The sequence below is a fragment of the Oncorhynchus masou genome, chromosome 33 (genome assembly GCF_036934945.1).
Source record: "Oncorhynchus masou masou isolate Uvic2021 chromosome 33, UVic_Omas_1.1, whole genome shotgun sequence".
In the NCBI taxonomy this organism is placed as follows: Eukaryota; Metazoa; Chordata; class Actinopteri; order Salmoniformes; family Salmonidae; genus Oncorhynchus; species Oncorhynchus masou.
Window position 1 is genome coordinate 15,538,851 of NC_088244.1, and position 23,561 is coordinate 15,562,411.

The 23,561-nt window shown below is 43.6% G+C and overlaps 1 protein-coding gene across 1 annotated transcript in view; it reads left to right on the forward strand.

Annotated features, from left to right (window-relative positions):
• LOC135527885 (sterile alpha motif domain-containing protein 10-like) overlaps positions 1 to 23,561 on the forward strand; it is a 159,265-nt gene that overhangs the window by 112,476 nt on the left and 23,228 nt on the right. Inside the window, exons 3-4 of the mRNA XM_064956512.1 lie at positions 13,590 to 13,758; positions 23,196 to 23,336. Of these exons, the coding sequence (XP_064812584.1) occupies positions 13,590 to 13,758; positions 23,196 to 23,336 (310 nt within the window). The remainder of the gene's footprint in view (positions 1 to 13,589; positions 13,759 to 23,195; positions 23,337 to 23,561) is intronic.

Consider the following 23,561-nt stretch of genomic DNA (forward strand, 5'->3'; position numbering starts at 1 on the left):
GACAAAGAATACTGGGAAAATGGGTTTCGTACTTGGAAAAGGTCTAATTCAAAGATGTCAATGTAACTAATATGATGATATGGTGATGAAGGTATGAAGTGCACTGTAACTGACAGATCTTTTTTTGTTGTTCTTTTATTTGACTTTATTTGTACATTCTTTGTGTTCCTACAATAAAAACAAAATATTTTTTTTAAAGACGAGGGGAACATGGGAACACATCTAGGTTGCCTGTCTTGGGGACAGCCGAATAACCCATTTAGGTTCAAGACATCTCCTTTTTTGTAGACACAATCTTTAAATTTAATACCATCATCCACAGAAGCTTCTCCCTTCCACCCTCCCCATCTCATTCCCCCCTCTGAATGGGACAGTCAAGCATGCCATTCATGCTACTGCTCCACCCATTCACACCTCCCTCTTTCTGGTGTGTAAGGATAGGTTCTGTGGTGTTAGACAGAGGTACATTTCTAGGGGTTAAGGTTGAGCGCTTACAGCACAGAGCCCACTGGCCGAGAGGAGACAGAGCTTGATGGATGGCTTCCAAACCAGAGGAGAGGAGAGGAGGGAGGGAGGGAGGGAGGGAGGGAGGGAGGGAGGGAGGGAGGGAGGGAGGGAGGGAGGGAGGGAGGGAGGGAGGGAGGGAGGGAGGGAGGGAGGGAGGAAAGAGAAGAAGAGGAGATAAAGCCTGATAGATGGTCATGAAATGAGAGGTGTGGAGAAAAGAGGAGGGAGGGCGGGTCTCCTCTTTCCATTTCCACTCTGTCTGGTCTGCTGATGATGAAGGTCATTACTCACCATATTTGAGCCTCTGTCAAATTATAGATAGCACTCTCTCCCTCTCTCTCTATCTCTCTCTGTCTCTCTCTCTCTCTCTCTCTCTCTCTCTCTCTCTCTGTCGCTCTCTCTCTCTACCTCTCTCTCTCTCTCTCTCTGTCTCTCTCTCTCTCTCTCTCTACCTCTCTCTCTCTCTCTCTCTCTCTGTCTCTCTCTCTCTCTCTCCCTGTCTCTCTCTCTCTCTGTCTCTCTCCCTCTCTGTCTCTCTCTCTGTCTCTCTCTCTGTCTCTCTCTCTCTGTCTCTCTCTCTCTCTCTCTCTCTCTCTCTGTCTCTCTCTCTCTCTCTCTCTCTCTCTCTCTCTCTCTCTCTCTCTCTCTCTCTCTCTCTCTCTCTCATTTCAATTGAAAGGCTTTATTGGCATGGAAAAAATATGTTTACATTCCCAAAGCAAGTGAAGTCGATAATAAACAAAAGTGAAATAAACAATAAAAAATGTACAGTAAACATAAATAAAGACATTACAAATGTCATATTATGTATATATACAGTGTTGTAATGATATGCAAATAGTTAAAGTATGAAAAGGAAAATAAATATACATAAATATGGGTTGTATTTACAATGATGTTTGTTCTTCACTGAAATCTTGCTGCTGTGATGGCACACTGTGGTATTTCACCCAATAGTATTGGGAGTTTATCACAATTGGATTTGTTTTAGAATTCTTTGTGGGTCTGTGTAATCTGAGGGAAATATGTGTCTCTTATATAGTCATACATTTGGCAAGAAGTTAGGAAGTGCAGCTCAGTTTCCACCTCATTTTTTGGGCAGTGTGCACATAGCCTGTCTTCTCTTGAGAGCCAGGTCTGCCTTCAGCGGCCTTTCTCAATGGCAAGGCTATGCTCACTGAGTCTGTACATGTGGATCTACAGCTCAAAGAACAAGCGCGCAGGGCAACGAAGCTGCACAATGAAAAGGTAATAATAATATAATAATAATATAATAAAATAATAATAAATAATAATAAAAATGTCAATTTCAAGGTGACGCAACGCCTGGTTATACTGCGTTTCTGTCTCAATGTATAGTGTCTAGAGCCATGGCATCATAATGATGATAATAAGAGGTGGATTAATTCGGGTGGGACTGTGTAGGACTTCACTGAAGGCCCAGGCCCCAGAACCACGGCACGCTACTGTACACAGGTGATAGAAATCTGATTCCTGGCCATGTGACTTCTGTCTGAATGGTCAAATGTGATTTATTTGCCCTCAATTGGTTTTTAGATGTTATTTGGCATATTGTGTTGCTTGCTAGGTAGTCTGTTGACAGTTTGACAATAACTTGTGGTCGTTAACTAGCTTATTAATTGTTTACAAACAAATGAGAGAATGTGCTAGAAAGCTAAACAGCTAGCTAGTTGACTGCTGTAACTTGCAAAAAATGACTTGTTTTGAAAGTTGGTTCATCTTATCCTTCAAGGCTTTGAAAGTGTTCTTACACTATGATTTTGAACATTCAAAGCAACTGGGAAACGTCCATGAGAGGATATTTTCCCGAGAGAGTGCGGACTAACTGCTCAGTGTTGAGCAGTTAACAGCAGTCCTTCTATATGCTTCCTTTAGAGCTTTTTTTATGCCAACTTTAGTTGTGATATAAACGTTAGGTTATATGCTTAGATTTTTTACACATTCTAAGGATGCATGATCCGGCTCTAGTGATGATTTGAAAAAAGTTGCATGTAAGGCATGAGCTCTGCTCTGTTTGTTGCGCAGGCTGCACACACTTCATCTCTCATTGAAACTTGACAAAGCATCTGATAATATTCTCACCCATCAGACTATTCTTAGTTTAATCTGGTCTTTATGTACTGCATAGGCTATGGATGGAATAATTTTTTATTTAGCATGGCCCCAAACAAAACATCATCCGTAGCCTGCAATTGAATAGCGAATGGAGGTTACTTGTGGTTATGTTTTTAATATGCAAGCATAAGGATAGGGGAAGCTTGAATTAAATTATCAAAACTATATAGACTAATTAGCCTACTCTTGTCTATACAGAAATACAGTGCGTTCGGAAAGTATTCAGACCCCTTGACTTTTTCCACTATTTGGATTAAATAAAAAATATCCTCACCCATCTACACACAATACCCCATAATGACAAAGCAAAAACAGATTTTTTGAATTTTTGTCAAATTTATAAAAAATAAAAAACTGAAATACACCTTTGGCAGCAATTACAGCCTTCAGTCTTTTTGGGTATGATGCTACAAACTTGGCACACCTGTATTTGGGGATTTTCTCCCATTGTTCTCTGCAGATCCTCTCAAACGCTGTTAAATTGGATCTCTCTGTACTTTTCTTTGTTCATCTTTCCCTAAATCCTGACTTGTCTCCCATTCCCGTCAGCTGAAAAACATCCCCACAGCATGATTCTGCCACCACTATTTTTTACCATAGGTATGGTGCCAGGTTTCCTCCAGGTGGTACACTTGGCATTCAGGCAAAGGAGTTCAATCTTGGTTTCATCAGAACCAGTGGAGCCTGGTGACTTGTAACATTGAGGAGGATGTGAGACCCATGGTATAAGAGTGTGGAGACGACAAAGTGTGGTAAAAAAATATTTGGGAGTCAGAAGACTACTTACAGTGTTGGGAAGGGATCACAATAACACAACACACTACACAGTTAGACAAAATAACTAAAATGAGTTAGTTCAAGCAAGGAGTAAAATTATTGATGTGTAATAATGTGATTGTGTTTGTGTATGTGATTGACTCTACATACAGTAATGAGAGAACATTTATAAGGGTACTCACAGTGCTTGGAGAGGAAACATTTAATGTGGCAGTGGTTGAGAGGGCACATGAGATGTGGCTTCATTTCATGTCAGGAGAGAGTTGACAATGGTAGTGGAGTGGTCATCACCTCTTAATCAGGGGATTAAGCTGTAAATACAAATAGTAGATCCATCCCAAACAGACTGCGTATCTCGCCCCCTTGACACATCAAAGTAGCCTGAGAAACGTTCCTGAATAAAGGCCTGATCTTCCACATACCTGTAGGCTACTAATGAGCTGCTCTTACTGTAGCTGCATACAGCTGATCACACTGAAAAATGGTCTTGTTTTCATCCCTTGGGGATGCCTGAGCTGCTGAGACATTTATGTAGTTTGTTTTTGCTTGTGTCTGTCTGGAGTGATTATGTGTTATCATCTTTGCTAAATAAATACGGGATGAACTTTCCCTTTTGTCATGTCCTCTAAAGCGAGCCAGTTCTCTCAGTCCCAAAAACCCAGTGGTGTTGCTAAGCCGCTTGAGAACATCCCTGTTTCTTCTTACTTTCTCTTTGTGTTGCTCAGTTTGAATATGCAGACCTTCGTCATGATCAATGCATATTTTTACCAGAAGATTAAATATGATGTGGGCATTTATATGCTCCCTGCTGTTGTTTTGCCATTTAGCTGAACGCAAGATGTTCTTCAGGCCACTGTACCCTCCTTTCGCAGCAAAGGATCACACTTTCCAAAAATCAGGCAACGCCAGCAATACAGGCTTGGTGAAAGGCTCCGTGTTAACCAGCTATACTGTTGATACCAGTTGGTATTGAATGCACTCACCTTTTCATCCTTCTTTATGAAACTGATCTCAGGCAGAGTTCAACCATTGGTTTTAATTTGCACCTTTCCCTTGTACCACAGAGTATGAAAAGTGTAGCTACTTGCTACTGAAGATAGCAAGGCAAATGGAAATAAATTACACAAACTGGGTATAAAAATAAAGTTCTAGAACCAAGAAAATAAATTATAATCTACCCCCTCCATCTCCTGTAATTTGAAAAATGCTCAACTATCACTTTTCAATCTCTATACAATAATGTCACCAACTCACCAAGCTTCTCTGTCACGATCGTCGTAAGCATACTCGGACCAAAGCGCAGCGTGATCTGGGTTCCACATATTTATTTAATGAAACGCACAAAAACATTAAAGAACAACCGAAACGTTCTGGAGTGCTCACAGGCAACACAAAAACAAGATCCCAAAAAACACAGTGGGGAAATGGCTGTCTGAATATGATCCCCAATCAGAGACAATGATAAACAGCTGCCTCTGATTGGGAACCATACCAGGCCAACATAGAACTAATCAACCTAGATAGGTACACCCCCCTAGTCACACCCTGACCTAACCAAAATAGAGAATAAAAGCCCCCCCCCCCAAAGGTGCGGACTCCAGCCGCAAAACCTGAAACCAACTGGGGAGGGTAGGCGGGGACTAGTGTCGGTGGCGGCTCCGGTGCAGGTCTTTGCCCCCGCCCAGACCACGGGTCTGGCCATGGAGCCGGGTAGAACGCTGTGCCCGGACTGGCATCGGCACAGAGGAGGGCCCTGGCCATGGAGCTGGGTGGGATGCCGTGCCTGAACTGGGCACCGGTGCCAAGGAAGGCTCCTGCCATGGAGCGGGACTGGACGCCGTGCCTGAACTGGGCACCGGTGCCAAGGAAGGCTCCTGCCATGGAGCGGGACTGGACGCCGTGCCTGGACTGGGCACCGGTGCCAAGGAAGGCTCCTGCCATGGAGCGGGACTGGACGCCGTGCCTGAACTGGGCACCGGTGCCAAGGAAGGCTCCTGCCATGGAGCGGGACTGGACGCCGTGCCTGGACTGGGCACCGGTGCCAAGGAAGGCTCCTGCCATGGAGCGGGACTGAGGGAGACTCCTGCCTTGGAGCTGGACGTTCTGGACCGTGGACCGTTGCAGGAGGTTCCGGACCGTTGACTGTTGCAGGAGATTCCAGACCGTAGACCGTCGCAGGAGATTCCGGACTGTGGACCGTCGGAAGAGGTTCCGGACCGTGAACCGTCGCCGGAAGCTCTGGACTGGGAACCGTCGCTGGAAGCTCTGGACTGGGGACCGTCGCCGGAAGCTCTGGACTGGGGACCATCGCCGGAAGCTCTGGACTGAGGACCTTCGCCGGAAGCTCTAGACTGGGAACCGTCGCTGGAAGCTCTGGACTGGGGACCGTCGCCGGAAGCTCTGGACTGGGGACCATCGCCGGAAGCTCTGGACTGAGGACCTTCGCCGGAACCTCTGGACTGGGAATCGTCGCCGGAAGCTCTGGACTGGGAACCGTCGCTGGAAGCTCTGGACTGGGGACCGTCGCCGGAAGCTCTGGACTGGGGACCATCGCCGGAAGCTCTGGACTGAGGACCTTCGCCGGAACCTCTGGACTGGGAATCGTCGCCGGAAGCTCTGGACTGGGAATACGCACTTCAGGGCAAGTGCGAGGAGGAGACACAGGACGCACCAGACTAAGGAGACGTACTGGAGACCTGGTGCGTGGAGCCGGCACAACTGGTATCGAACAGATGACAACCTCCGAAAGGTGAGGGCAGGGAGCTAGCACAGGACGTACTGGGCTGTGGAGGTGCACTGGAGACCTGGTTCGTAGAGCCGGAACAAATTGTACCGGAACGATGACACAATTCACCCGACGAGTGCGGGGAGCTGGCACAGATGGTGCCGGGATGAGAAGGCGCTCTTCAGCGAGCCTGCTCTGCAGCATACTCCTTGCCATAACCTCTCTCCGGTATCTCTCATTACCTTCCTCTATCAACTCACACACAGGCTCTGGCTCACTCCCCGGCTCCGCCGACCACCCCGTGTGCCACCCCCCAAAAAATATTTTGGACGTTTTTGGGGGCTTTTTAAGTGGCCGCGAACCCCGGCGTCGTCACTGTCCTCCCTTCCCTCCTTGCGTCTGCCACCAAGGAAGGCGATCCTGTCCTGCCACGATTTCCTCCCAAGTCCAGGATACCCTCTCCTTCTGGGCACTCTGCTTGGTCCTGTTGTGGTGGGATCTTCTGTCACGATCGTCGTAAGCATACTCGGACCAAAGCGCAGCGTGATCTGGGTTCCACATATTTATTTAATGAAACGCACAAAAACAATAAAGAATAACCGAAACGTGACGTTCTGGAGTGCTCACAGGCAACAACACAAAACCAAGATCCCAAAAAACACAGTGGGGAAATGGCTGCCTGAATATGATCCCCAATCAGAGACAACAATAAACAGCTGCCTCTGGTTGGGAACCATACCAGGCCAACATAGAACTAAACAACCTAGATAGGAACACCCCACATAGTCACACCCCGACCTAACCAAAATATAGAATAAAAAGCCCCCCCCCCCACAATGCTCTGCAGCACAACCCCAATACAACACTCTGATCCTAATCCTATGATTGGATGGACAATATTTCAGTTCACACTGTAAAAGCTTTGATTGGTTGTAGGTCGTCCTTTGGAAGTGGTCATAATTACCATGTAGGTCTATGGAAGGGGGTGAGGACTACGATCGTCCTAGGTTTTGAATTAAAGTCAGTGTACCCAGAGAAGGACTGTGTTATTGGTGACCTTCAATGCTGCAGAAATGATTTAGTACCCTTCCCCAGATCTGTGCCTCGATACATTTCTGTTTCAGAGCGTGATTCCTTTGAATCAAATCAAATCAAATGTTATTTGTCACATACACATGGTTAGCAGATGTTAATGCGAGTGTATCGAAATGCTTGTGCTTCTAGTTCCGACAATGCAGTAATAACCAACAGGTAATCTAACTAACAATTCCTAAACTACTGTCTTATACACAGTGTAAGGGGATAAAGAATATGTACATAAGGATATATGAATGAGTGATGGTACAGAGCAGCATAGGCAAGATACAGTAGATGGTATCGAGTACAGTATATACATATGAGATGCGTATGTAAACAAAGTGGCATAGTTAAAGTGGCTAGTGATACATGTATTACATAAGGATGCAGTCGATGATATAGAGTACAGTATATACGTATGCATATGAGATGAATAATGTAGGGTAAGTAACATTATATAAGGTAGCATTGTTTAAAGTGGCTAGTGATATATTTACATCATTTCCCATCAATTCCCATTATTAAAGTGGCTGGAGTTGAGTCAGTGTCAGTGTGTTGGCAGCAGCCACTCAATGTTAGTGGTGGCTGTTTAACAGTCTGATGGCCTTGAGATAGAAGCTGTTTTTCAGTCTCGGTCCCAGCTTTGATGCACCTGTACTGACCTCGCCCTCTGGATGATAGCGGGGTGAACAGGCAGTGGCTCGGGTGGTTGATGTCCTTGATGATCTTTATGGCCTTCCTGTAACATCGGGTGGTGTAGGTGTCCTGGAGGGCAGGTAGTTTGCCCCCGGTGATGCGTTGTGCAGACCTCACTACCTCTGGAGAGCCTCTGGAGAGCCTTACGGTTGAGGGTGGAGCAGTTGCCGTACCAGGCGGTGATACAGCCCGCCAGGATGCTCTCGATTGTGCATCTGTAGAAGTTTGTGAGTGCTTTTGGTGACAAGCCGAATTTCTTCAGCCTCCTGAGGTTGAAGAGGCGCTGCTGTGCCTTCTTCACGATGCTGTCTGTGTGAGTGGACCAATTCAGTTTGTCTGTGATGTGTATGCCGAGGAACTTAAAACTTGCTACTCTCTCCACTACTGTTCCATCGATGTGGATAGGGGGGTGTTCCCTCTGCTGTTTCCTGAAGTCCACAATCATCTCCTTAGTTTTGTTGACCCTCACCTCCTCCCTGTAGGCCGTCTCGTCGTTGTTGGTAATTGACCTCATGGCCTGGTTTTTGCTCTAACATGCACTGTCATAGACAGTTGTGTGCCTTTCCAGATCATGTCCAATCAATTGAATTTACCACAAGTGGACTCTAATCAAGTTGTAGAAACATCTCAAGGGTGACCAATGGAAACAGGATGCATCTGAGCTCAATTTCAAGTCTCACAGCAAAGGGTCTGAATACTTATGTAAATAAGGTATTTCTGTTTTTTAATTTTAATACATTTGCAAACAGTTTTAAAAAAACAGTTTTTGCTTGGTCATTATGGGGTATTGTGTGTAAATTGATGAGGATATTTTTTTATTTAATCAAATTTAGAATAAGGCTGTAACATAACAAAATGTTGAAAAGGGGAAGGGGTCTGAATACTTTCCGAATGCACTGTAAATTCAATCATTCAGAATCGGCTACTAAAAGCATGATTTGGCCACAGAGGATCATTAGCTTTTTTTATATACTGAACAGAAATTTAAACACAACATGTAAAGTGTTGGTCCCATGTTTCATGAGCTAAAATAAAAGATCCCAGAAATGTTCCATAAACACAAAAAGCTTTTTTCTCTCAGTTTTTTTCTCTATTGGTGAACATTTCTGCTTTGACAAGATAATCCATCCACCTGACAGGTGTGGCATATCAAGAAGTTGATTAAACAGCATGATCATTACACTGGTGCGCCCTGTGCTGGTGACAATAAAAGGCCACCCTAAAATGTGCAGTTTTGTCACACAACACAATACCACAGATGTCTCAAGTTTTTAGGGAGCGTGCAATTGGCATGCTGACTGCAGGAATGTCCACCAGAGCTGTCAGATAATTTAATGTTGATTCCTCTACCAAAAGCCGCCTCAAACATCGTTTTAGAGAATTTGGCAGTACGTCCAACCGGCCTCACAACCGCAGACCGCGTGTAACCACGCCAGCCCAGGACCTCCACATCCGGCTTCTTCACCTGCGGGATCATCTGAGACTCTTATTTCTGCCTGTAATAAAGCCCTTTTGTGGAGAAAACCTCATTCTGAATGGCTGTGGCTGTGAAATTCATAGATTAGTGCCTCATTTGTTTATTTAAATTGACTGTTTTCTTTATATGAACTGTAACAGTAAAATCGTTGAAATTGTTGCATGATGTGTTTATATTTTTGTTCAGTATAAGTTGAGGATTGTTTTAAATCGTATTTGCCTAAAGTCGTAGGGAAAGGTAGCGCATGCAATTTGGGCAGGTTATTGTTGAGTTGCAACTGTCTGTTTAAAGTAGAGAGGCCAAGCCAGGCATATTGCAATATTTCAAAATACAATCGCAGTTTGGAAAGCAAATGGTTATTGCTGTAAAGAGAAGACAATGAAAAAACAAATCTGTCTTTTAGTTATCAAAATCACTGATTCAATTGAGCGAACAACAGTATAGCCTATCTTATTGGCACCGGCGGAGAGCATCAGCAATGTCCCCATGCACTGGCCATAGTCACTATTTATCATTATTGGGTAAGTGCTCCTTAAAAGTGAGTTTTGTTTTACAAAACAATCATTTATTTTCATCTGTTTCATCTGTTTGTCAGTGTTAGCAGAGGAAGCTACCCTGTAATTTGTCTGCTATTATCTCCAGTCATATAAGGTGTAGGAGAATTGCATGAGATGTGTTTATAATAGGACAGATATTTCCCAAAGAAAGAAGAAATGTATGTGATATAGCTTATGTCTACTCTACACTCTGCGCGTTCAGCCATGCTCTGAACGGTATTTTTTTGCGAACATTGATTGAGTTATATTATCGGCCTAAATGATGACTATCCAAACTACTCATGACGTTATGAATAGTATTTTATGCTACATAGGTCCACAAATGTGATGATGCATGGAATGCTTTATTAGAAAGTGAAAATGAGCTTCCCCAATCATGAAACTTGCGCCGCCGATGTATGCCAGGTTGTAAAGCGGATTCATGTGCTTCATTTGAAGAATTTAGCAATAAAGATAGCAGCACGAGAAAGCTGGGATCCTCTTTTAAATAGTGACCAGTCAAAACTCTGTTTCACATATGATTGTGCAATGACTGGGCGTAAAACTGGTGGAAGTCTGTCCTTTGGTCTGATTAGTCCAAATGTGAGATTTTTGGTTCCAACCGCTGTGTCTTCGTGAGTCGCAGAGTAGGTGAACGGATGATCTCTGCATGTGTGGTTCCCACCGTGAAGCATTGAGGAGGAGGTGTGATGGTGTGGGGGGCTTTGCTGGTGACCTTGTCTGTGATTTATTTTGAATTCAAGGCACACTTAACCAGCATGGCTACCACAGCATTCTGCAGGGATATACCATCCCATCTGATTGTACTTAGTGAGAGTATCATTTGTTTTTCAACAGGAAAATGACCAAACACACCTCCAGGCTGTGTAAGAGCTATTTGACCAATAATGAGAGTGATAGAGTGCTGCAACAGGTGACCTGGCCCGCAGAGTGAAGGAAAATCAGTCAGCAAGTGCTCAGCATATGTGGGAACTCCTTCAAGACTATTGGAAAAGCATTCCAGGTGAAGAGGCGACTCCAGGATGCTGGCCTTCTAGTCAGAGTTGCAAAGAAAAACCTATATCTCAGACTGGCCAATAGAAAGAAAATATTAAGATGGGCAAAAGAACACAGACACTGGGCAGAGGAACTCTGCCTGGAAGGCCAGCATCCCGGAGTCGCCTCTTCACTGTTGACGTTGAGACTGGTATTTTGCGGGTATTATTTAATGAAGCTGCCAGTTGAGGAATTTGGAGGCATCTGTTTCTCAAGCTAGACACTCTAATGTACTTGTCCTCTTGCTCAGTCGTGCACCGGGGACTCCCACTCCTCTTTCTATTCTGGTTAGAGCCAGTTTGCGATGTTTTGTGAAGGGAGTAGTGCATCGTGTACGAGTAGTGCATCGTGTACGAGATATTCAGTTTCTTGGCAATTTCTCGCATGGAATAGCCTTAATTTCTCCGAACAATAATAGACTCAAGAGTTATGGAAGAAAGTTCTTTGTTTCTGGCTATTTTGAGCCTGTAATCAAACCTACAAATGCTGATGTTCCAGATACTCAACAAGTCTAAAGAACTCCAGTTTTATTGCTTCTTTAATGAGAACAACAGTTTTCGACTGTGTTAACATGATTAGAAAATGGTTTTCTAATGTTCAATTAGCCTTTTAAAATGATGAACTTGGATTAGCTAACACAACATGCCATTGGAACACAGGAGTGATGGTTGCTGATAATGGGCCTCTGTACGCCTATGTAAATATTCCATAAAAGATCAACCGTTTCCAGCTACAATAGTCATTTGCAACATTAACAATGTCTACACTGTATTTCTGTTCTGATGTTATTTTAATGGACAAAAAATTTGCTTTTCTTTCAAAACAAGGACATTTCTATTGGATCTCAAACTTTTGAACGGTAGTGTATGTATGTGAAATTAGTCTTGATATAGGATGGACCATTATTATTTAGTGGGAAAAAATACCTGTCATCTATGCACTTAAATAGTGAATGAAGGACGCTATCACACAGTTCATTTTCATAATATAATAATAATATATCCCATTTAGCAGACGCTTTTGTCCAAAGCGACTTACAAGTCGGCTGGGGCCACTACTTTTACATATGGGTGGCCCCAGCGGGAATTGAACCCACAACGCTTGGCGTTGCAAGCGCCATGCTCTACCGACTGAGCCATGCCAGCCAGTTAGGCTATACTCCTGTTGTAAAGCGAAGCAATGTGCTTAATTTTGGGAAAGTTGAGAAATAAATATAGTAGGCCTAGCCTATAGAAAGCTGATGTGATCCTCCTCTTTTTAATAGAGGCCATCAAACTCTGTTTTCTTGCATAGCATATATAATTGTTGCGCAACATGAGCTCATGGACTCTCATGAAGGGTTTGATTTTATTTTCAATTGCATTTGCATTGTTGTTAGAGTGATTAGAGGGACAATAGTTTGATGAGTACCAGGCCATTAGCGACTGGCAGTTAGCAAGTTTGGTAGGCTACTAATGGCCATCAGCAGGATCAGAGCATAGTTTTGGGGAAGCCGAGTTACCATTACAAAATGGTCACGTGGAATTTGACTATGGTCATGACCGCTGGTATGGTTGTGACAGGTCGGGACTCATGACCGCTGGTGTGGCGGTAATACGGTCACCGTAACAGCCCCACTGTCACCTTAGCTTGCTACATAACTTCTGAGTGATAGGCAGCAGGAGCACCACCACCAATCAACCTACACCACTGTGCACACACCCCTCATTACTATGGCAATTAGTGTAGCCATGTCAGCAAATGACTGCTGTCTGAACACACAAGTCCAATTTGGTCACTTGTAACTGGCTGTTTGGTCAGTCAGTTTTCCAAAACAGATTTTAAAAACAAAACTGATTTGAGAATGAAGGCCTGCTGCTTGATCAAGACTTTTGAGAATTCCTGATAGAGTCGCAGCTAGTGAAACATAAGCCTTTACTGAGAAACGGTAGCCGCAGGATCACAGTACACTTAAAAATGCAACAAACACTAAGTCTCAAAAACTCACTCAGAAAACGACCACACACAGTAAACAATTCAAGCTTCTGCAAAGATAACCAGAAAACACACCTCTTTTAAAGGGGAAATCCTAATGAGTAATAGAACACACCTCAGGGTCATAATTGTCTCTAGGATAGTCTCTAGGATGGTCTCTAGGATGGTCTCTAATATGACCTTCTGGTGACGGGTGGAACCATGACAATTTTAGGTTCAGGGGTTAAAATTAGGGTTAGGGGTAAAGGGGTTCGGTTTAGGGTTAGATACATTGTCATCACCACAACTAATGTTCACACATGATCACTCAGTCACCATAAATAATGTTCACACCCGATCACTCAGTCACCATAAATAATGTTCACACATGATCACTCAGTCACCATAAATAATGTTCACACATGATCACTCAGTCACCATAAATAATGTTCACACATGATCACTCAGTCACCACAACTAATGTTCACACATGATCACTCAGTCACCACAACTAATGTTCACACATGATCACTCAGTCACCACAACTAATGTTCACACATGATCACTCAGTCACCATAAATAATGTTCACACATGATCACTCAGTCACCTTACGCACACACACCGTAAGCCAAACTCTGTGTGTTTCAGCTGCGTCCAGGCGAAGCCTTCACTGTGTACCACACCAGCCCTACTCTGTCCAGTCTGTCCAAACCAGTGGTTCTGTGGACCCAACAGGATGTCTGCAAGTGGCTGAAGAAACACTGTCCACACAACTACCTGACCTACGTAGAAGCCTTCTCCCACCATGCTATCACAGGTAACGTGTAGAAACTTTCTCCAACCCCGCAATCACAGGAAATGTGTAGAAACTTTCTCCAACCCCGCAATCACTGGTAATGTGTAGAAACCTTCTCCAACCCCTCTACCACAGGTAATGTGTAGAAACTTTCTCCAACCCCACTATCACAGGTAATGTGTAGAAACTTTCTCCCACCATGCTATCACAGGTAACGTGTAGAAACTTTCTCCAACCCCGCAATCACAGGAAATGTGTAGAAACTTTCTCCAACCCCACTATCACAGGTAATGTGTAGAAACCTTCTCCAACCCCACTATCACAGGTAATGTGTAGAAACTTTCTCCAACCCCACTATCACAGGTAATGTGTAGAAACCTTCTCCAACGCTGCAATCACAGGTAATGTGTAGAAACCTTCTCCAACGCTGCAATCACAGGTAATGTGTAGAAACCTTCTCCAACGCTGCAATCACAGGTAATGTGTAGAAACCTTCTCCCACCCCGCAGTCACAGGTAATGTGTAGAAACCTTCTCCCACCCTGCAGTCACAGGTAATGTGTAGAAACCTTCTCCCACCCTGCAGTCACAGGTAATGTGTAGAAACCTTCTCCCACCCTGCAGTCACAGGTAATGTGTAGAAACCTTCTCCCACCCTGCAGTCACAGGTAATGTGTAGAAACCTTCTCCAACGCTGCAATCACAGGTAATGTGTAGAAACCTTCTCCCACCCCGCAGTCACAGGTAATGTGCAGAAACCTTCTCCCACCCTGCAGTCACAGGTAATGTGCAGAAACCTTCTCCAACCCTGCAGTCACAGGTAATGTGTAGAAACCTTCTCCCACCCTGCAGTCACAGGTAATGTGCAGAAACCTTCTCCCACCCTGCAGTCACAGGTAATGTGCAGAAACCTTCTCCCACCCTGCAGTCACAGGTAATGTGCAGAAACCTTCTCCCACCCTGCAGTCACAGGTAATGTGTAGAAACCTTCTCCAACCCCGCAGTCACAGGTAATGTGTAGAAACCTTCTCCAACCCCGCAGTCATAGGTAATTTGTAGAAACCTTCTCCCACCCTGCAGTCACAGGTAATGTGCAGAAACCTTCTCCCACCCCGCAGTCACAGGTAATGTGTAGAAACATTCTCCAACCCCGCAGTCACAGGTAATGTGTAGAAACCTTCGCCCACCCCGCAGTCACAGGTAATGTGTAGAAACATTCTCCAACCCCGCAGTCACAGGTAATGTGTAGAAACCTTCTCCAACCCCGCAGTCACAGGTAATGTGCAGAAACCTTGGTCTGCTCCACTCTCACAGAAGGTAGTGAAGCAACTCCTGGCTGTCCTGCTGCTGGTTGCCCTTAAAGCGTCCCTGGAAAGAGAGAGCGAAAGAGAGTGCTACAGAGAGAGAGAACACAGCTCAGTCAGAACACTCACGAAGAAGATAAACACTTCCTTCAGAAACTATTCATACCCGCTTGACTTATTCCACATGTTGTATTATAGCCTGAATTCAAAATGGATTCAAAATGTTTTTTCTCAACCATCTACACACAATACCCCATAATGACAAAATGAAAACCTGTATTTGACGTTTTTGCAAATTTATTGAAAACAAACTCCAGAAATACAGTGGGGCAAAAAAGTATTTAGTCAGCCACCAATTGTGCAAGTTCTCCCACTTAAAAAGATGAGAGAGGCCTGTAATTTTCATCATAGATACACTTCAACTATGACAGACAAAATTAGAAAAAAATATCAAGAAAATCACATTGTAGGATTTTTAAGGAATTTATTTGCAAATTATGGTGGAAAATAAGTATTTGGTCAATAACAAAAGTTTATCTCAATACTTTGTTATATACCCTTTGTTGGCAATGACAGAGGTCAAACGTTTTCTGTAAGTCTTCACAAGATTTTCACACACTGTTGCTGGTATTTTGGCCCATTCCTCCATGCAGATCTCCTCTAGAGCAGTGATGTTTTGGGGCTGTTGCTGGGCAACACGGACTTTCAACTCCCTCCAAAGATTTTCTATGGGGTTGAGATCTGGAGACTGGCTAGGCCACTCCAGGACCTTGAAATGCTTCTTACGAAGCCACTCCTTCGTTGCCCAGGCGGTGTGTTTGGGATCATTGTCATGCTGAAAGACCCAGCCACGTTTCATCTTCAATGCCCTTGCTGATGGAAGGAGGTTTTCACTCAAAATCTCACAATACATGGCCCCATTCATTCTTTCCTTTACACGGATCAGTCGTCCAGATCCCTTTTCAGAAAAACAGCCCCAAAGCATGATGTTTCCAACCCCATGCTTCACAGTAGGTATGGTGTTCTTTGGATGCAACTCAGCATTCTTTGTCCTCCAAACACGACGAGTTGAGTTTTTACCAAAAAGTTATATTTTGGTTTCATCTGACCATATGACATTCTCCCAATCTTCTTCTGGATCATCCAAATGCTCTCTAGAAAACTTCAGAGGGGCCTGAACATGTACTGGCTTAAGCAGGGGGACACGTCTGGCACTGCAGGATTTGAGTCCCTGGCGGCGTAGTGTGTTACTGATGGTAGGCTTTGTTACTTTGGTCCCAGCTCTCTGCAGGTCATTAACTAGGTCCCGCCGTGTGGTTCTGGGATTTTTGCTCACCTTTGTGATCATTTTGACCCCACGGGGTGAGATCTTGCGTGGAGCCCCAGATCGAGGGAGATTATCAGTGGTCTTGTATATCTTCAATTTCCTAATAATTTCTCCCACAGTTGATTTCTTCAAACCAAGCTGCTTACCTATTGCAGATTCAGTCTTCCCATCCTGGAACAGGTCTACAATTTTGTTTCTGATGTCCTTTGACAGCTCTTTGGTCTTAGTGGAGTTTGGAGTGTGACTGTTTGAGGTTGTGGACAGGTGTCTTTTATACTGATAACAAGTTCAAACAGGTGCCATTAATACAGGTAACGAGTGGAGGACAGAGAAGCCTCTTAAAGAAGAAGTTACAGGTCTGTGAGAGCCAGAAATCTTGCTTGTTTGTAGGTGACCAAATACTTATTTTCCACCATAATTTGCAAATAAATTCATTAAAAATCCTACAATGTGATTTTCTGGATTTTTTTCTTCTTATTTTGTCTTATTTTGTCTGTCATAGTTGAAGTTTACACAATTGGTGGCTGACTAAATACTTTTTTCCCCCACTGTATCTAATTTACATAAGTATTCACACCCCTGAGCCAATACTTTGTAGAAGCAGCTTTAGCAGCGATTGCAGCTATGAGGTTTCTGGGTACGTATTTAAGAGCTTTCCACACCTGGATTGTGCAACATTTGCCCATTATTATTTTCAAAATTCTTCAAGCTCTGTCAAATTGGTTGTTGATCATTGCTAGACAACCATTTTCAGGTTTTGCCATAGATTTGCAAGTAGATGTAAGTCAAAACTGTAACTCGGCCACTCAGGAACATTTACTGTCTTCTTGGTAGGCAACTCCAGTGTAGAGTTGACCTTGTAGGTTATTGTCCTGCAGAAAGGTGAATTCATCTCCCAGTGTCTGGTGGAAAGAAGACTGAACCAGATTTTCCTCAAGGATTTGCCTGTGCTTAGCTCCATTCTGGCTATTTTTTATCCTGCAAAACTCCCTAATCCTTAATGTTTACAAGCATACCCAAAACATGATGCAGTCAACACTATGCTTGAAAATTGAGGAGTGGTACTCAGTAATGTGTTATATTGGATTTTCCCTAAACATAACAATTTGTATTCAGGACAAACTTGTTGCAAACATTATGCATGTTTTGAAATATTGCATTCTGTACAGGCTTCCTTCTTTTCACTCTGTCATGTAGCTTAGTATTGTGGAGTAACTCCAACATTGTTGATCCATCCTAAGTTTTCTCCTATCAGAGCCATTAAACTCTGTAACTGTTTTAAAGTCACCATTGGCCTCAGGGTGAAATCTATGAGCGGTTTCCTTCCTCTCACCGAGTTAGGAAGGATGCCTGTCACTTTGTAGACTGAGTGTATTGATACACCATCGAACGTGTATTTAATAACTTCTTTATGCTCAAAGAAATATTCCATGTCTGCTTTTTTTACCCATCTACCAATATGTGCCCTTCTTTGTGAGGCATTGGAAAACCTCCCTGGTCTTTTCGGTTGAATCTGTGTTTGAAATTCAGTGATCGACTGAGGGACCTTACAGATAATTGTATGTGTGGGGTACAGAGATGAGGTAGCCATTAGAAAATCATGTTAACACTATTATTGCAGACAGAGTGAGTCCATGCAACTTAGTATGTGACTTGTTAAGCACATTTTTTAATTTTGAACTTATTTAGGCATGCCATAACAAAGGGGTCAAATACTTATTGACTCAAGACAGGTTTTCATTTTTTATTAATTTGTAAACATTTCTAAAAACATAATTCCACCTTGACATGATGGGTTTTGTGTGTAGGCCACTGACAACAATCCCAAAATGCCATCCATTTTAAACACAAAAAACATTGCAAAACGTCAAGGCGTGTGAATACCTTCTGAAGGCACTATACAGACAGGCATTATAGTAGCCCAGGAGCTGAAGCCTTCAGATCTCAAGTAAGTTTATTCATCACCCAAGCCTAGTTTTGCAAGCTTATTCTCTACACTCCGCTACTCTCCACCGCCCAGAGGACTGAAGCTCCTGTACCCAGAGAGTTGGGACCAATTCACACAGGTCTCTGAAAAGCCTTAGCCTGAGAAACCAAATCTCACACAAGTTGTATTTTTAGTTCCTTAGCTGGTTCCACAGCTTCGCTTTTTCAGCTGCGGGACTTAAGAAACGGTTTACACCTAAATCTCTCACAAGGAGATTTAAAGACCATTCATGCAGCGAAAGCTAAGAAAGGAATGCTGTGTTTTTGTGAAAGAAAAGGAAAGCTGTTGAAGCGGATGCAGTTGACGGCGTTCTGGAATCTCACACACACACGCACACACGCACACACGCACACACGCACACACACACACACACACACACACACACACACACACACACACACACACACACACACACGCTTTGGACACATTGCTAACAACAGACATCCACACACACATGCATTAGACACATTGCTAACAACAGACATCCACACACACATGCACACACACATGCGCGCACACACACACACACACAGTACGTACTGTATATGAGCGCTCAGTTCTCTTAGCCTTGAGTCAGACAGTACAGAACAGGTCCCTTTCAGAGCCAGTCACAGTGAACAGATTGCTTTTCTAAACTGCATGGTCAGCCATCACTCACTAAGTCACTCTGCACCTAGATACACACACAGTGTTTGTCTGCCTCAAGTTACAGATAACCCAGCAACAGCAGATCATATCTCTTTGATTTATTCATCATATTTATACGTTATATTACAGACACTAGCACATGCATGAACACAGACATTCACACACACACATGCACACACACACACGCACACACACACACACACACACACACACACACACACACACACACACACACACACACACACACACACACACACACACACACACACACACACACACACACACAGGTGCAGTCAGTTTGTCTTATTATGTGTATAAAATGTGGAAGCTACAGGCAGCACCTGTTAAATAGAGAATCAGCTAGCCATAGAATTACATATAGAACCTGATTGTTATAAAGATGTGTTTGATGCTATTCATTAGGCTACTCCCATTACCTATTGCTAGAAAACCCCCATGTGATTCGAGTGAAGGCATTTTCTCTCAGTTTACTATTGCAGTGGTTAGTGGTGAGTGCTCTCGGAGCTCCACTCATGTACATCGGGGTTCTATACGAGTTGCACCCGCAGACATGTGCATGTATGTGGGTCTACATCCACAGTTGCTCGAGAAGCGCACACCCCTTTTTAGTTTTCATTTTTTCATTGAATGTATTATTTCGGTTATTGAGATCTCTGCTTTTAAATGTACCGGTTGAGTTAGAAAGACCTGTGTGAATGTGAGGATGGTTATTAGTCTTTGGTAGATATTTTAGCCCAATACAACCTCTGTGTTGGGTAAATAGTTTCCAACCAGTTACTTGGTTATTTGCAACCATGAAACCATGAGGCAATGGTTCAGGCAATGGTTTAGCCAGGGCCGGCCCTACCAATAAGCCACATAAGCAGACACTTTTTTAACACAGATTTTTATTTCAAAAATTGTAATTCAGTCAGGGTCTCAACTTACTGTTGAGAGTTATAATAGTAGAATACACCATTTTCAATTTCTAAATGTGTTTGTGCATCAGCAGTTTTCCTCTTCTTATGTCCGTCACTGACAGTCACTCAATAAGCCAGCTATATGTTTTAGATAGCTGGCTAAATGAACTTACCTAGCAAGCTAAACCTTGTAGTAATCATGACTGAATTACCTACCAGGCACTAAGGGCATGTATCAATAAGGGGGATCATTGCTTTCACCTGGATTCAGCTGGTCAGTCTGCCATGAAAAGTGTAGGTATCTTTAATGTTTTGTACACTCTGTGTAAATAACCACTGCTACCTGCACTATCCTTCTTTCTTAATAAGTACTGGTGTCCCGCTATTCAAATCAATTCTAATAGTTATTATAGCGGTTAAGCATTTAGGTATATAAGTGTCTTCTATCGGTTGAAAGCTTCAATTCTTGTTAATCTAACTGCACTGTCTGATTTACAGTAGCTATTACAGCGAAAACCTGCAATGGGATTGTTTGAGGACAGCGCCCCACATCAAAATATTTTTCCCCTGGCACAGGTTTCATACATTCACATATAAAGAGTAAATATTCACTTAGTTTTTGAAAATCTTCCTCTGATTTGTCATCCAAAGCGTCCCAGCAATAACATGTAGTGTCATTTTTTTATATCCCAAAAAGTCAGTTTAGTTGGCGCCACCGATTTGAGTTTACCACTCGTTCAACTTGCAGAGAAAGGAATTCGAAAATCGACCCCTAAACTTTGTTTCAACAAGTGAAAATGCATTTCTATTTACTCCTCAGATAGCCTAAAATGTAATCAAACTATAATATTATTTCTGGAAAGAAGTATGTTCAATTGGAAAACAATTTTAGCAGGTGCGTCCTGTCTTCATGGCGTGCGCAAACATGAATTTCCAAGATTGTGTCCCTGTACTAAAATGGATATTTCTTATTTGTTTTTGAAGTTACAAGCCTGAAACCTTGCCCATAGACTGCTGACGCCCTGTGGAAGCCATAGGAATTGCATACAGGGAGCTAATGTTTAATATGACCTTTTACTTGCCTTTCTAAGAGGATGGTCTCTCTCAACAACAAAAAAATGTTTGTTTTTTCTTTGGATTTTCTCCTACCATATCTATTGTGTTATATTCTCCTACATTATTATAACATTTCAACAAACTTCAAAGTGTTTTCTTTCCAATGGTACCAATTATATGCATATCCTGGCTTCAGGGCCTGAGCAACAGGCAGTTTACTTTAGGCACTTCATTCAGACAGGAAGTTGAGAAAAAAAGAGGCCTAGCTCTAAGAAGTTTTAAGCTACACCCTGGACCAGAGATGTGTTTGTTCTCAAGAATCCAATGCCATACAGCCATAAGGTTCTCTGTTTAACAATTGACCACAGCGGACTCTGTCTAACCATGTCTAACAACTACGCGCAATACGGTTTTTGAAACCTCAGAAACTCTACTTTAATTTCACTCCAAAATACATTTTCAAATTACAAAAGATTCACTTACTGTGTGCTGTTTTAACATGAAGTGTCGTTATTGTGGCGGCCATGACAGAAATGTCTCCCTTTTGCTCTCAGAACTTGTTTATCACCAATTAACCGTGTCGGTGGATTGAACAAAACGGTTTCCACAGAAACAGTAGAAGGATATATTTTATTTTCCCTTCTCCATTCTCTCTTTATTCTCTTCTTCTCTTTGAGGCTGCTAGCTGCTATCGCTATCTGCAGGCCATTATTAGGCTCTGTATTAAGTCTGTCGGAGGGGAAATGGATTGGAGCTTTCTTCATCTGCTTTGTCTTATTTGTACACAAAGGAACCAAGGGCAGCTTTTCTAGGACACCATGTTTCTGGGGGCAGGAAAGAGAGACGCACTGGCTGAGTTGGGAGGAGGGGTGAGGGCTGGACAGAGAGGGTGTGCATGTGTGTGCTGGGTTTTTGAGGTGTGCCCACGTCCAGAGGCGGAAATGAGAATGGATGGATTGATTAGGAGAGCTAACAGTATGAGTAATGTGTCTAATTAACATGTAGACCTAGGCTGCTACAGCTTTGATGGATTCCTTCACTCTCCTCTCCATTGAAAGACAGGCCCATCCCGTATGTGTGTGTGTGTAATAAAGTAGACATGCATGTGTTTTTGTGAAGTTTGTGTGTGTGTGTGCGCATGATGCTTACTGTGGATAATGGTATGTTCAAAGTGTGTTTCCTGGTAGTTTAACGCCTTGGTGTTCTAGTTCAAACATCCTCAGTAAATTGTCTGGCTGTATAAACCTCACTTTGCCATCCTGCTCGCTGTCATGACGACTCGTATGTAAAGCAGAGAATACACACTTAACGCTTAGATGTAAATCAACAGTGTACACACACACACACACAGGCACTGTCACGATTGTTGTATAAATAAGTGGACCAAGGTGCAGCGTGTTTAGAGTTCCACATTTTATTAATCTCCAAAAACAACAAAGATATAACAAACGTGCAATAGCGCACATAGGCACTAACACGAGAAATATACCACATCGCAGGTGGGAAAAAGGACACACTAAGTATGATCCCCAATTAGAGGCAACGATCATCAGCTGCCTCCAATTGGGAACCATACACACACACCAACATAGAAACACAATAACTAGAAAAGAAACCCTAGTCAGCTCTCTGTGGTCAGGGCGTGACAGGCACACAGACGCACAGACACATACACCAGACAGGTTGCTCAAGATCCACTGAGAAATTCGATGTCGGTCCAGGTTAACAGGACGTCGGTAGATGAAGACCAGCCGCTAGGGGCAACGGGGAGCGCTGTAACATCAAGTAGGCTTGGGTTTTGCTAGGGTGTTGTGGACAGGGTTGGCGGATGGGTGTAATATATTCAATCTAAGTGCTTTTAAAAAAATGTTTACTTTATTCCAAACCTTATCCCAAAATCTAATCTTACCTTAACCATTCAGTAAAAAACAAAGCCTGTTCTAACATAGTATTTGCCTCTCTCCTTTTCGCTCGCTCGCTCACTCGCTCACTTTCTCCCTCTCCCTCTCCCCCTCCCTCTCCCTCGCTCGCTCGTTCCCCCTCCCTCTCCCTCTCCCTCTCCCCCTCCCTCCCTCTCCCTCGCTCGCTCGCTCCCTCTCCCCCTCCCCTCCCCCTCCCCCTCCCCCTCTCCCTCTCCCCCTCCCCCTCCCTCTCCCTCTCCCCCTCCCTCTCCCCCTCCCTCTCCCCCTCCCTCTCCCTCTCCCTCTCTCTCTCCAGGTCGTGCATTGCTGAGGTTGAACGGGGAAAAGTTGGAGAGGATGGGCATTGTCCAAGAAACATTGAGACAGGAGGTTCTACAGCAGGTCCTTCAGCTACAAGTCAGAGAGGAGGTCCGCAACCTGCAGTTGCTCAGCAGAGGTGAGCACTGTGTGTGTGTGTGTGTGTGTGTGTGTGTGGGTCTGTGCACACGTGTGTTTTTAGGACATGTAAAGTGTTCCATAAACACACATGTCCAGACATCAATAGCCTGCTGAGGTCACTGTGTGCTGACCTGGATTCAGCTGTTAATGAGGATAGAACACAGCAGTATAAAATACGATATAGTCAAAGGTAAAAGTGTATTATTAATATCATGATTTTGGC